The sequence below is a fragment of the Haliaeetus leucocephalus genome, unplaced genomic scaffold, assembly GCF_000737465.1.
Source record: "Haliaeetus leucocephalus isolate CR32 unplaced genomic scaffold, Haliaeetus_leucocephalus-4.0 Scaffold722, whole genome shotgun sequence".
In the NCBI taxonomy this organism is placed as follows: domain Eukaryota; kingdom Metazoa; phylum Chordata; class Aves; order Accipitriformes; family Accipitridae; genus Haliaeetus; species Haliaeetus leucocephalus.
In genome coordinates, this window is record NW_010973158.1 from 50199 (window position 1) to 62775 (window position 12577).

At 41.4% G+C, this 12577-nt stretch overlaps 2 protein-coding genes across 3 annotated transcripts in view; both read left to right on the top strand.

Moving 5' to 3' along the window:
• The window catches only part of PAPD4 (PAP associated domain containing 4), a 44559-nt gene extending 41280 nt beyond the window's left edge, over window positions 1-3279 (top strand). For both annotated transcript variants that reach the window (XM_010580492.1, XM_010580491.1), the window contains exons 14-15: window positions 618-697; window positions 2473-3279. In XM_010580492.1, coding sequence (XP_010578794.1) covers window positions 618-697; window positions 2473-2547 — 155 coding nt within the window. In that variant the 3' untranslated portion in view covers window positions 2548-3279. The remainder of the gene's footprint in view (window positions 1-617; window positions 698-2472) is intronic.
• Window positions 3280-7662: 4383 nt separating this feature from the next.
• The window catches only part of CMYA5 (cardiomyopathy associated 5), a 48120-nt gene continuing 43205 nt past the window's right edge, over window positions 7663-12577 (top strand). Inside the window, exon 1 of the mRNA XM_010580494.1 lies at window positions 7663-7844. Coding sequence (XP_010578796.1) covers window positions 7663-7844 — 182 coding nt within the window. The remainder of the gene's footprint in view (window positions 7845-12577) is intronic.

Consider the following 12577-nt stretch of genomic DNA (forward strand, 5'->3'; position numbering starts at 1 on the left):
AAAAAAAAAAAACCACAAAAACAGGGAAGACATCACATGAATTTGTAGTCTGTTAGACGGTGGAAGCCCAAAATTAACTTATGAGTAGATATTGTTTAATAGGTATGAACTGATAAAGTATATTTTTACAGCAGTTGATGCATCTTCTATAAAAAGTGATAGTAAATACTTTACTGTACTCCTTGTATTTCACTGAGAAGCTGTTGAATGAATCTAAAGTGAACAGTTCCAAGAGGCACATGTGTAGTAAGTTTCAAAACATTTTTATATGCAAAATCATGTTCTGATATCACAGACTCTTAAGCAGTAACAATTACTGATGCATAAATTCAGCACAATCATAGTGTGCTTCAACAATTATAATAACCTGACTTTATTATGGATTGCGTACCATTACAGCATTCAGGGTTTGGGGGTTGTTTTTTTTTTTTTTTTTTTTGATGAATGTTACATAGAAATAAAGATTGGGAAGCAAAGTGGAATCAGCCACTCAAAACACTCTTGGGAAGCAATGATACATTGACCCTTCTGGGTTTTGTCTGATTACTTCCTCAGTGAAGACAGCCTAGCTCTAGGGGTTTTTTTAACACTTTTAATGTTTGTGTTTGATCTTGCAGAGCCCTTTGATAGGACAAACACTGCTAGAGCTGTACATGAGAAACACAAGTTTGATATTATCAAAGGTGAAATTCTGAAGGTAAAAAGTGCATCTCATTTAATTTTTCCGGTCACTTTGGCTTTCAAGATAGTCATACAAATGCTAGTCATTGACGTGCCTATTTCTGATGTTTGTGTTATGAATATTTTTATGCTTTGTACTATAGGAATAACAGAAATGTGTTGTCAAAAAATTTTATGGAAAATTATTTAGTAAGAGTATTTATTAATGTCTGCCATTAAGCATCAGGCTTATGTTGAAATGGGTACTTGAAATAGTAAAACCTTTGTCTTTAGATTTTCTTGTGTGTGTAAAATTCTAATGATGGTTAATAGCTTTAGAATTACAACTTTATCTTCATTATTTCTTCCTACCTGAATTTGACTGGTCATAAACAATGTTTTGTACTTCTTAGTATCCCTTTTTTATAAATATCACCACCAATGGTTATCTGTTGGTTTCTGACAACTGAATTAAATTGATGCATACTTCAGGGAGACCACACTCATGATTTTAGAACATAAGTAGCTCAAACTGGAGCTTTCACTGTTCCAGTCAGTGGAGGAGGCAAGGACACTTTTTGAAGCAAGCAAAGATTTAGGCCTTGGTTAAATATCTTTCTTCTAAAAATACTTGCTACCAATGCTCTTTTACATTTGTCTCCTATCATAGGCATTGCATTTGGAATCACAGCTCAAATCATAGTTTTCTGAGATCTCTGACTATTCATAATGTAGTTCTGCCTAGGAATTAGTGCACAGAACTCACTTTCAGCTTTAACCAGACAGACTCCCCTGTTACACTGTCACTGGAGGCTCCTGTTTACTCCAGTTAATCAAGTCCTTAAATACCTTGAGGGCTTCTCCAGCAAAAAGGAAATCAGTACCAGATACTTGTAATAGAACAAATGCTATAAGGTGTTGCCTTAGTCAGAACAGAATAATGTTTTTGCTTTGTAATTCTGTTCAGAAATGTAAGTTTCCTTCTATTTAACCATGTTAGCATACAAAATACTGAACTGTTAACATACTTTTACATAAAATACTTGATTTTGTGAATCTGATAAAGCAGTGCTTTACAGAGGAGCTTGGGCTCTGTCACTGTTCTGTGAAATCAGAGTGAAATTCTCTGAAAATAGTTTTCAGTTAAAAAATTGGCTTCAAACCTGTGTGGTGGTCAGAAAAATGCAAAAGCAGTTGTTTCATCCTAGCTGTCTGGAAGTCTATATAATATATCTTGCACTTTTTTTAAGAAGCCTAACAAATCTGTTTGTCTCATTGCCCTTGAGACATTATTCTTCCTGTGGTTTTTATTACACATTGTGGTTTACATGAATTCTGTGTAAAGACAGGAGGGTCTCTGCAGTTATTTGTACGTTCATGACCTGACAGATGTGTCTTGGAATTCACACTAGAATACAGAAGAAAATTGAAATAACCTATTTTAAAGACACAATTAAGTTCTGGAAATGTCAGAGTATAACATCTTCTATTAGGAATTTTGACATGTGTGAATTTGAGACAATTATTTTGCAGTCAGAATATCAAATGTAATGCTTAAATAATGTTAACATCTCAGTCTCCACAAATATGCTCTCTTCAAAGCCTGCACCTTCCTCAGTAGTTCATTGCATTTTGTATACCTTTTGGATTTTTTCTTCCCCTAACACCCAAATCCACCCCCCTCTCTTTTCAAGAAGGGTAAAAATACTGACCTTATTTTTGTGGATCTATGAGGCTTACTGCTTACAGTGGTATTTAAGTATTAATGGCAAAGATTATTTAGCCTTTTAAAACCTTGTACTTTTTCCCCAGTCTTGGCAGGTATTACGAGACAAGAAGGACCTGAATTGCATACTACCTTTAAGAATGACCGTACAGAAAAGATAACCAGCTTCTTTCACTTTCTTCTTCTTACTGGATCTTGCTGAAATAAAGAGTATCAAAATCAAGAGGCAGTTACCCCATGGTTTTTTATTACATGTTTTTCTCTGTAAACTTTTGTTAAGGAAATGTTTATAAGAAAGATTGCATATTTTATTATCAACATTTGTTAATACAGCTGTTCATTCAAAGATATGTTTTCTGAAAATGTTTGCATTGTTGACTTCTAGAAGAAACTCAAACAGCAAACCACAAGAATAAATCCATTTGAAGGAAAGTATGGGAATATGCCAACTTGTTGGTTCCATAATCTGTGTAATCATTAATTCAGGCACACTTAACCATGAAATGAAGACATTCAGAGCTAAACAATATGCAAGCCTGACTATATCCTTAAGGCATTGTGCACAGTATCCACTTCTTGATGAACAGACAGCCCATGCTTTACATCTGCTTAATTGCAGTAAGCACTTTTGTTCAACTTTCCAGTTTTATTTGTCTCTTACATGGAATAACAAGCAACAATTTATAAAAATTAAGCTAGTTTATGGTTGGTAGTGTTCTGGATATCAAGAACAGTAATCTAAACTGGAATTTCCAAGTAACAGTTCTACTACAAAGAAGTTGGAGTAAAAAAGGATAAATCAATATACATAAATACTTCATAGTCACACAGAGTAGGCAAGATACTTTTCAGTGCTTCCTTTTACATATTTGAAGTAGTAGTGATACCTGCTTTGGGGAAAACAAACAAACAAACAAACATCCCAAAACACCCCACAACACTACCACTGCCACAATAAGGTGGGCTTTTGTTTTGATTTTGTGTAAATGTTTGTAAATTGGTCACCTACTGTAAATTGAATTTAAATAAGTAATCTTGAAAATTTAGCTTTTCCAAAAAAGTTGTGTACCCTCTTCTAGACCTATTGTAGCACACTTTGTGCCTCTCATATATTTGTTATTGAATACCAATAACATTGTTAAAATTGTACTTACCATTGATGTCAAGTTCACATTTTCATTTTAAGTCTAATATTTTGTATGGTGCTTAGTGGAATAAAGTTTGTATATGGAAGATACAGCTTATTTTTCCACTTTATTTTGTACTGCATATTTAAAATATTTCCTGTAATTAAGTAGAAAATGAAATGCCCTGTAAAGGTAAAATGCCTGTTGCAAATCATAAACTTCTGTATGGCTATTCTGTGCTGTGTCTCTGTACAGGTAAAAGTTTCATCTATTGCTGTATCTAACGAGATTGTGAAAACCATTATAACTGTGTGAAATAACAAGCACTATCTCTTGCAAACTTCTAAGCTCTAATTTATTTCAAGTTTTAGAAGTTCTAGAAACTGTAAATTATTTGCCTGCTGTGAGGTTACTCACTACACAATTCATCATCTAGTCTACGTAAGATTTTGACTTGCTGCTTAAAGCAGCTTCTTTCTGCAATTTAAACAGTCTTTCAGTTTTAATCTGACTCTCACAGTCCACTAAAATGTTCTCCCTCCATGCGTGTGTTCCCCCTCACCACCCTTAGCCTTCATAAGATGGTAGACTTGGCCTCAGTGAAACATTCACTTTGACCTGCTTTATGTAAAATGGAAGCACAAGTTTTTCATACAGGGTGATGTCTGGATTCAAAGATGCTTTACAAGCCCTAGGTGGATTTTGGGGGGAGGAGAGGGCTGCTCTTTTTTGAAAAAGGTGCTGGCTATTTCTTCATCTAGAGAGTTTAAAACTTTCACAATGTAGCCTAACTAAGAAGGGACATACATGTTCAAACTTGGCAAAATGTATTTCAAGTGAGCTGGATGTGAGGCACAAAACTTTGTGTGTGTCTGCCTCTTCCGAGTTTGCATTACATCACCTAATGTGTCAACATCTCTCACACCTTAGATTACTGCTTTATGTTTGAAACCACTTCTTCCTAACTGTTTTAAAATGGACAGTTAAAAAATTGTGGTACCTCCCTGCAACTCTGTAAAGTGACCCACCAGGTCAGTGATCTTTTTAATACAAATCAAGATCTGTAACCACACTGGCCTGTGTCTTTCAAAAGAATCCTTTTGCCTTTCTTAATTTTATGTACTTCTGACAAGCTACATTTATAATCAGAAATATGAAGTCTAGATGGTAGTTTTCCCCAGTTGTTTGGGGACAAGCCTGTTTGTTGCAGCCTCTGTAACAACAGAAAACTCCCCAGTAATTTCCTGTGTTAAATAAGCAAGATGCAAGGTGGTGTAACTTGATTTAGCTTACAGCAAAAGAAGCTAGTGGGTGATCTGGCAGGAGCGTGGAAAGTGGCAGTGCTCTCACATGTTAACAAATTTCAGCAGAAGTCACATTATATTATTCTCCTGTCAAGGCAAACAAGAGCAGAACCACTTTCTGTAAGTGAGCATAATGATACTGGTTAAATGGTGGGCTGTAGCTTTCATCAGAAAACTCCAGATAAAATACCACAAAATAAATGGTTTGGGGACAGTGAGTAGGATCTGAACTTTAACTAACTTTGGATGCAGTTCTGCACAGTCTGAAGTTGTTCAGAGGTTTAATGACCTGGATTTTCATCTACTCTGAGCAGGTATCCAGAGCAAGAAATCCACCAATGGCTATCTTAGTGTTAGCATGAAGTTTTCCCTTCTCCTCAACTTCAAAATAAAAACCTTCACACACCTATCCCTTGGTATACACCCCAGCAGGAAGTTTTTCTGGGACACCTTTGATAAAATGTGTTTTTCATGGCTGACCGAGGGAAGTTTCAGCATGTGTGCAAGATGCTAACTTCTCTGAGGCTTCTTACTGCCTTGAAATAAAAATGTTTTAGTTCAGCTCTGTTATTTTAGGACTAGTTTTGACTACTCATTTTGGCACTGGGTTTGCCTGTCATTTCTCACCTATAATGTCAGAAACTACTGGTGTGTCTCATTTGGGATTTTAGGAACTCTCTTTAGTCCTCTAGCAGTGCTTTTAATTAACAGACTCAGAGGTGTACTGGTGGACTGAACTATTGCAAGAGCTTCCCATTCAGTAATAGTAGTGCCAGAACTGACATAGGCTGTCTACTGTGAAACTTGGAAGTTTCTCTTCTAGCTCTCTTGCTCTCACTTCTAAAATGTGTAAGTATACTCCCTGTACCTTAAGGTGTTCTGACAGCATGAGAGGTTATTTTTAAGAAATCCTTTACAAAGAATTCAATATAAACCAGTTTTAAAACTCAAATTGAAAGGTGACATGGTTATTTGGGAGAAATGGGCAGCCACGATAAACGATGTAAGACAATTTGTAGGTAACCTGAAGTTAGTGTTTATGAATACCGTCCCAAATGCTTATTTGGAACCAATGCTTTACTTGAACTTGGGTCACTGGACTCAATTCACAGTATACTTGGTGTTAAATTTAAGTTCATCAGAGAATGTCACTCTTAATTTAATGGACTCTACTTGCTCTGGGTTCTCTCACATGTATTTTGTAGTGTTTGTTTTTGTTACGTTTGCCTTGTTTTCTCTAATACTTGTGTGTTTTATTAGAAATCATTCCCTCATTGGTTTTACAGAGTATGACACTTGTAGGAAGAGTGTGAAAGAATATGCTATTTTGGTCAACTTACAGGTCAAATTAAGTTGTGAGAAGTATAGAAGGGAGAGCACTAAGTCTGGAAATAATTTGAAGGGATTCTGGTAAAAGGGTACTCACCTTCCTCTTGCCGTGCTAAAGACTGAATCAAAACTTGTGCAATATATGTATGCTTCTTATATAAGCATTTCTAGAAGATTGTAATGCTCTTGCCTTCAATGTGTAAAGAATGTGAAGTCCTCTACCTTAAATTTCATTGTGCTGTGTACACTGTCTCTGTGCTCATGATAAAATCTGGAGTTTAAGTTAGTATCTGCTTCAAGAACAATTTTTTGAGGAATTATGTTCTGTCCTTGTAAATTGTGTACCTCAGTCAAGAGAGCAGACAGGTTTTATCTGTATGTAACCTTTGGGAAATATTTTACTTCAAGTGAATCTGTCGGTAGAATTTTAAGTTAGCATTGCAGAGAGAGCTTGTACTCAGAAATACCTGCTTGGGTGTTTCTGTACTTGTAACACAAGGAAGAGTTCGCTGACTGATTTATAACCAGCTATTTATTTGGGGGGGGGGGAGAGAAAGAAAAAATGGGATTGGAGTTATACGGTGCATATAGTGTTTTATACCTGAAATAACTTGGAATTTCTTTATTTAGAATCAGAGTTTTGGTGCTTCACCCCCTCTTCTAAAAAATTATTTTTTAAAAAGTCATTATTTTGGCTAGTACAGGTTGGAAATATTTCCATTTTGTCTGTGAAAAGCACTGCATTTTGTGTGAAATGCAGAATAATAAAGGGTAAATGTGGCTTAACCTAAACCCTACATGGTATTGTAGTTTGTCTTTGCTTTAAATTAAAATCAGTTAAAGTCCACTCAAAGAAGAAATTTGAAATTACCTGTGATTTAAGACATTTACAAATTTGGGGGTTCAAATCTATTGCCTGTGTGTTGTTAAAAGCTACAGTGCATCTGATCACTCTTACGGTACGGTATTAATTATTAAAGATGTGTATCCTAGGCTCATCCACTAGAAACTGTACTTGACCTCTCTAGCTCAAATTTGAGGCACTCTGGGTGTGCTCAGGTTGCTTTTGAACATACTAAATGCACTTTTTCTTGGGGCCACAAGAAAACTCTCCTTCCGCTTCATCTGTGCTGTCCACCCCAAATTCGCCAGAGGTGGCTTGGGAAGGTGTGCTGGGGCCCCAGCCCCTTCCTCCCCGCTGCTGCCTGGCTGCCCCGTCTCCACTGCAGAAACACCTTGTTGGCATCGGTGGGCGGGTGAAGGGGGCGAGCAGCTGGATGGGCGGATGGATGGCTGTCGGGTTTTGCCACGTGTCCTGGCACCCGATTGGGTTGGTGCTAGGACCCAGGGTAGGACCAGCAGCAGCTCGGTGCTGTAACTTCACTGCCTTCTATTTAAAGACTGCCCTGAGTCAGGAGAAGCGAGAGCTGCTGGGGATGACAGTTGCTTCAGGCAACCCTGGGGAGGACAGGGTCGGAGGTAAAAATCACCGGCGAGGGCCTGAGCTGGGAAGGGCATGGAGGGTTACCACGGCGCAGAGTGTGACAGGGTGTCTGAGGCCTCGTCGTTCATAGAGGATGAAGAAGAAGAGGAAGAAGAGGAGGAGGAAGAAGAGAAGGAGGAGGAAGAAGAGGAGGAGGAGGAAGAAGAGGAGGAGGAGGCTGTGGACCCAGAGGAAGCGGAGGAGCTGACTAACAGGTACTGTCTCTCCAGGGACTTGCAGCCCTGGGGGGAGCTGACAGCTCCATCCCAATACACCAGCCCAGGGGGATACCAGGATTGGGGGCCCATGCTGGTTTTAGTGCCTTTCCCCCTTCCCTTCCCCAACTGCTGCAGCTAAAAAGTGTGTGGGGGCTGTTAAAGGGGGGGGGGCATGGGGGGATGGGTATGGCTGTAATTAAGTTTTGTGCAGTAAGCGCCTGCCCTGAGTTCCCTGAAAGCTTTTCTATTTAAAGATCTGGTGTGCCAGCTCAAGTGGCATCTCTCTCTGCACCTCCCTCTCTGTCTGACTCTGTCACATATTGATCTTAAATGCTCTGCAGATTTGCTTGTCAGGGAGAAGATAGTCAAAAATTATAATGGCACATTGAAATTTGTTCCTTTTTATGGCCTTTTCTTCCTTCCCATTTGTCCCTCCCTCTTCAGTCTCTTCTTCCCCCAAAAAGGAAAAACTTGTTGTACATGCTCGCCACCACCAGTCACGATTTGTGTGGCTGATTTTTGGGGTGGAATGAGGAACACTTTATCACCTTGATTTATTTTTTTTAATATCTTTTTTTTTTCTTAATAACTCCCGTACAGAAACTGTTTGCTGTCCTAACACTGCTCTCCTACTGTCAGGAGAATAACGAGCAAGACAGTGGCCCAGTGCCCAGCACATGGCCTTGGTCTTGAGCAGGATGCAGAGGCGTCTGCAACCCGATCTGTGCAGCCGGACTCCTCTGGCCGTGCCAGCGCTTTCAAAAAGCTAGTCTCTTTCAAAAAGAGACTGTGAGGCCTGAGAGTCCCCCAGCACATATCGGGTCGCAAGATTTCTTCCTTGTCTTGAGTAAAGCCTATCGGGTTTGGGTGAACACTGTAGGAATAACCAAAGACATCAATGATGATGGTTTAAGGTATTTCCAGAAACAAGTTTTTTAAGAGATTTGGGCCATAGAGTTCCTAAAACCTCAGTGCTGTAGAGCCATCCTGCATTTACAAGCCATTCTGGCTGTATCGCAGCTCAAGGTGCTTTCTGACATTGCTGATGATAGTCACTGGGAGAAAAAAGATAGCAGAAGAGATGCGGGGGCGTCTCTGTGCAGCCTAACCCACCCTGAGTGCTGCTGAAAGCCAAAGAGGGAAACATAGCCCAGGACTGTAGGAAAACCTCCTTGTAGAGGGAATAGAGAGCTAGTTTGTCAAAGAAGTGGGGGGACGCCCCTGGTGTGTAATGCTGCTTTTCTTCCAAGGGAGATGTTGACTCTTCAGTCCCACACTGGCAGAGAGAGAGGTTACATGCCAATAAACACTGCTTGCGCATGGGTGCAACCCTATGAGAAAACCAGCTGAAGTCGGCAGAGTGGAGCTAGTCACTGCAGACAGCTAAAACACAACTGACTGGATATTTTTTAATAGAATCTGCAATTAAATGGCTAATAATAAAACTCAAATTATAAAACATAAGTGGGAATGGCTAACTTTTCCCCTAAAGGGAGGGAAATCTGTGTTGCCTCACAGTTATTTACTGCCTGTGCTGGGAGGACAGTTTCTTCAAGGCTGCCTGTTAGCAGCTCCCCACAGCTGGGTCTTGGTTCTGGCTGGCAGCCTGTGCAATGCAAACTTGGGCATTGCATCTCACTGCTTAATTAAATCACAGCAACCATTCCCGTTAGCTCTCAGTTATATTAAGCACTGCAGAGTTTGTCTCTATCCTTAACTGTCTTACTAATAAGAAAGGTCAGAGTCTACCAGAGAAGTTTTTAACAGCTGTGCTCAGTAGTAACTGAGTACATTTAAATCCATTTGATTAGTTTAATTAGATTACGGGAGACGTAAAATTTTGAGTTTGGCACAGATATGGTAACTGCACCAAGCGCTCACCTATACCTTAGTAAAGTTATATAAAACTGACTCTTTTAACTGCTTAAATTTTGTTGTTGCAAATGTCTGCACGGTTGTTGAGCTTAAGGCCTTTTCCCATGCTGAGTGCCTAGGCAGAGCTCCTGGGAGGTGATGGCTAAGCAAGAACAGCCAGCCTAGCCTCTGGCACATACTCAGGCTGTAAGCTAATTATTTGTTGACAAACAGGTTTTCAAGCCACTGTTGCAGAACAGATTTTTGTGTGTGTGTGTGTGTGTATGCTTTGAAAACATAGCTTAGGGGAGGTGTAACCAATACGCAAACTTGGCTGAAGACAGCCTGTCCCGGACCCTGCTGTCACTGATTTATTTTTAACAACCCCAAGCTCTCTGCTGCTTTTGTCTTCCTCCTCTGCATGCACTTGAACAGCACCTGGTTATGCAACATTCCAGTCCGGGGGAAATTGCCCATCCGCTCCTATTTCCACCTGTCAAGCACACTAAATATCCTCATACCTATTTTATAAGAGAGTTATGCAGCAAGATGGCTGGCCCAAGGTCAGCAACTACCTGTGGAAGAGGAGGAGGAGCCCTGGTGTTCCTCCAGGACACCAAGCCCTGAGCCCTGACCAACCCACTCTGCTTCCACACCAGTCCCTCTGCAGCAGCCGCAGGGAATAAAATCCCCAAAACTGCAGCAGAGCTTATGACTTGCCCCCAAATTATGATGCATGCACATAAAAAGCAGAAAAGTTCCGGTTTCATGTCTTCAAATAATTTGGTTTCCTAACACAGGTTTTTATGCAAATAATGAGGCTAGCATGCAGCATCAGAACCTATTATAAAGATGGGATATGGCATCATATCCTTGTCAGCATAAATAACCTTCTGATCTTCAGAAGGTTCATGCAATATTTTCTGGCCTTTGGGCATTCTACTATCTGAGACGGATCGTGGTAGAAGTCTTTTCCTTCTAGCTCCATGTAGAATTAATCATCTAAAAAGGGAAAATATTTTGAAAGCATGTATTCTGTGTTTTAAGGCAAACATGAGGATGAAGTTAATAGGTTTTAAATTTTGTGTTCATAACGGTGAGAATTAAGCCTAGCTATAGGAAAATAGTTTACTGGTTAACTGGCTTACATACCCACAGGCATATCCGTGTCTCTTACAACTACATGATGGGCAAGCTGCTCTGACACAGCTCTGTCTCTTGGACCAGTCCCAGCTGATTGCTGTGTGCAGTGGGAAGGTCTCTGGATGCGTCTGTGTGCAGGGCTTACATAAAAATGGCTCTGCAGCCAATTTATACATGTTTCCAGGTAGCTGGTTTGCTTGGGATAGGTATGGAGCTCATTTTATCTATTAATTTAGTGGTGACCTAAGACCAGTAAATGCAGAGAAAGCCCTGGAGTTCTGGAAATTTTTTATTTATTTATTTTTATTTTTAATGAAGCAGTCCTTCCGCAAGAAGATCTGAGGTGTGAAAGCTTTAGAGCCAAGTCTAGCTTAGAACGATGAGTGAAACAGATGAAAGGGGAAGCAGAGTGGAGAAGGGGACTGCCTGCTACGTGGGGGATGCTGCGGCATCCAGGAGAGCAAAGGAGTGGAATGGTAGGAAGTGGGATGGTGGGGAAGAAGGGGTGGGAAGGGGAGCGCTGGGGATTTGTCTTCCCAAGGGAAAGTTTGCCGTACCCTCCCCAAAGCAGAGAAAGATGTGGGGAAAGGGTGTGTGATCTTCGTTTCCTAGACGAGGCAGCGCCTGCCTTGAGCCGGGCGGGAAGGGGCTGGCAGGGCCGTCTGTCCGCCGCCGGCTGCAGGCGGGCGCGCCGGGCAGGCCACGGCGCGCGGCGGGAAGCGGAGCCTTTCCCTTGCCCTGCGTGAGGAGCCACCTTGAGCCTGGCAGGGCAGAGGCTCGGGCAGAAGGGCACTGGGAGCAGCTGAACGGGGTGGAACGTCGTGGAGGTGGGGGCATTGCCGCGGGGAGCGGTGTGGCCGGCGAGCCCACGGCCCGGCCCCTGCCGGCGGCTGCGACCGGGCATCCTGTGTTTGGTTCTTTTCAGCCTTTTAGGTAACCCTGAGTCCTTGATAAAGGTCTGTATTGCAGTTTGGATCTAAAATAACACACAGACTTCGAGAAGTTCCCCATGAGGTCTCAACAAAGTGCTTAAACCACTGTGTAAAGGAAGTCTCCCACCCAGACCAAAGTGTTTGTTCCATACCGGCGCTCCCTCCGCGACCTGTGTGGTGGAGAATCCAGGATGCGGGAGCAAGGCAGACCTCTGGGGCACGAAGGTGCTGTGGTTTCTCAAGCAGCATCTGAAGGTGTGACTGGCGATGCCACCGGGCCATGCCATGACCTGACGTCTGCAAAAGAGACTAGTGCTGCAGCAGGTCGCGTCCCTTCTCAGACATTTGCAAGCATCAGGGTGGGACAAAAAGTGTGAGATGGGCCCAGCTCCTGGCTCCCAGCTACTCTTAATAAAAGTCAGCTTTGTAGCAGAGCAAGCAGCCGTCTTACTGCTTTCAGATAATTACTCATTTGGATCTGGACACATCCGTGAGCCACTGTGTTGCCAGAAGGGGCATCATTAACACTGAAGGAAGTTAGCAGTAGGTTAACAAGTGAAAGGCTAGGTTTAAAATAGTGACTTTCTGTAGCTCCTAATTCTCTTACCCTGAAGGAGGAGATGGACGAGCTACAGCCCTAGGAAATGCAGAGCAATAGGCAGAGACCTCGCTGAGCATACTGATTGCTGTAGGGGGAAAGGGGCAGTATGGTAAAGGCAGAAACTACAGGAACGTACAGAACAAAAACACAAACACAGAAAAAATAAAGTATTTCCTTCAACTGGGAAGGCAAGCTGGCAA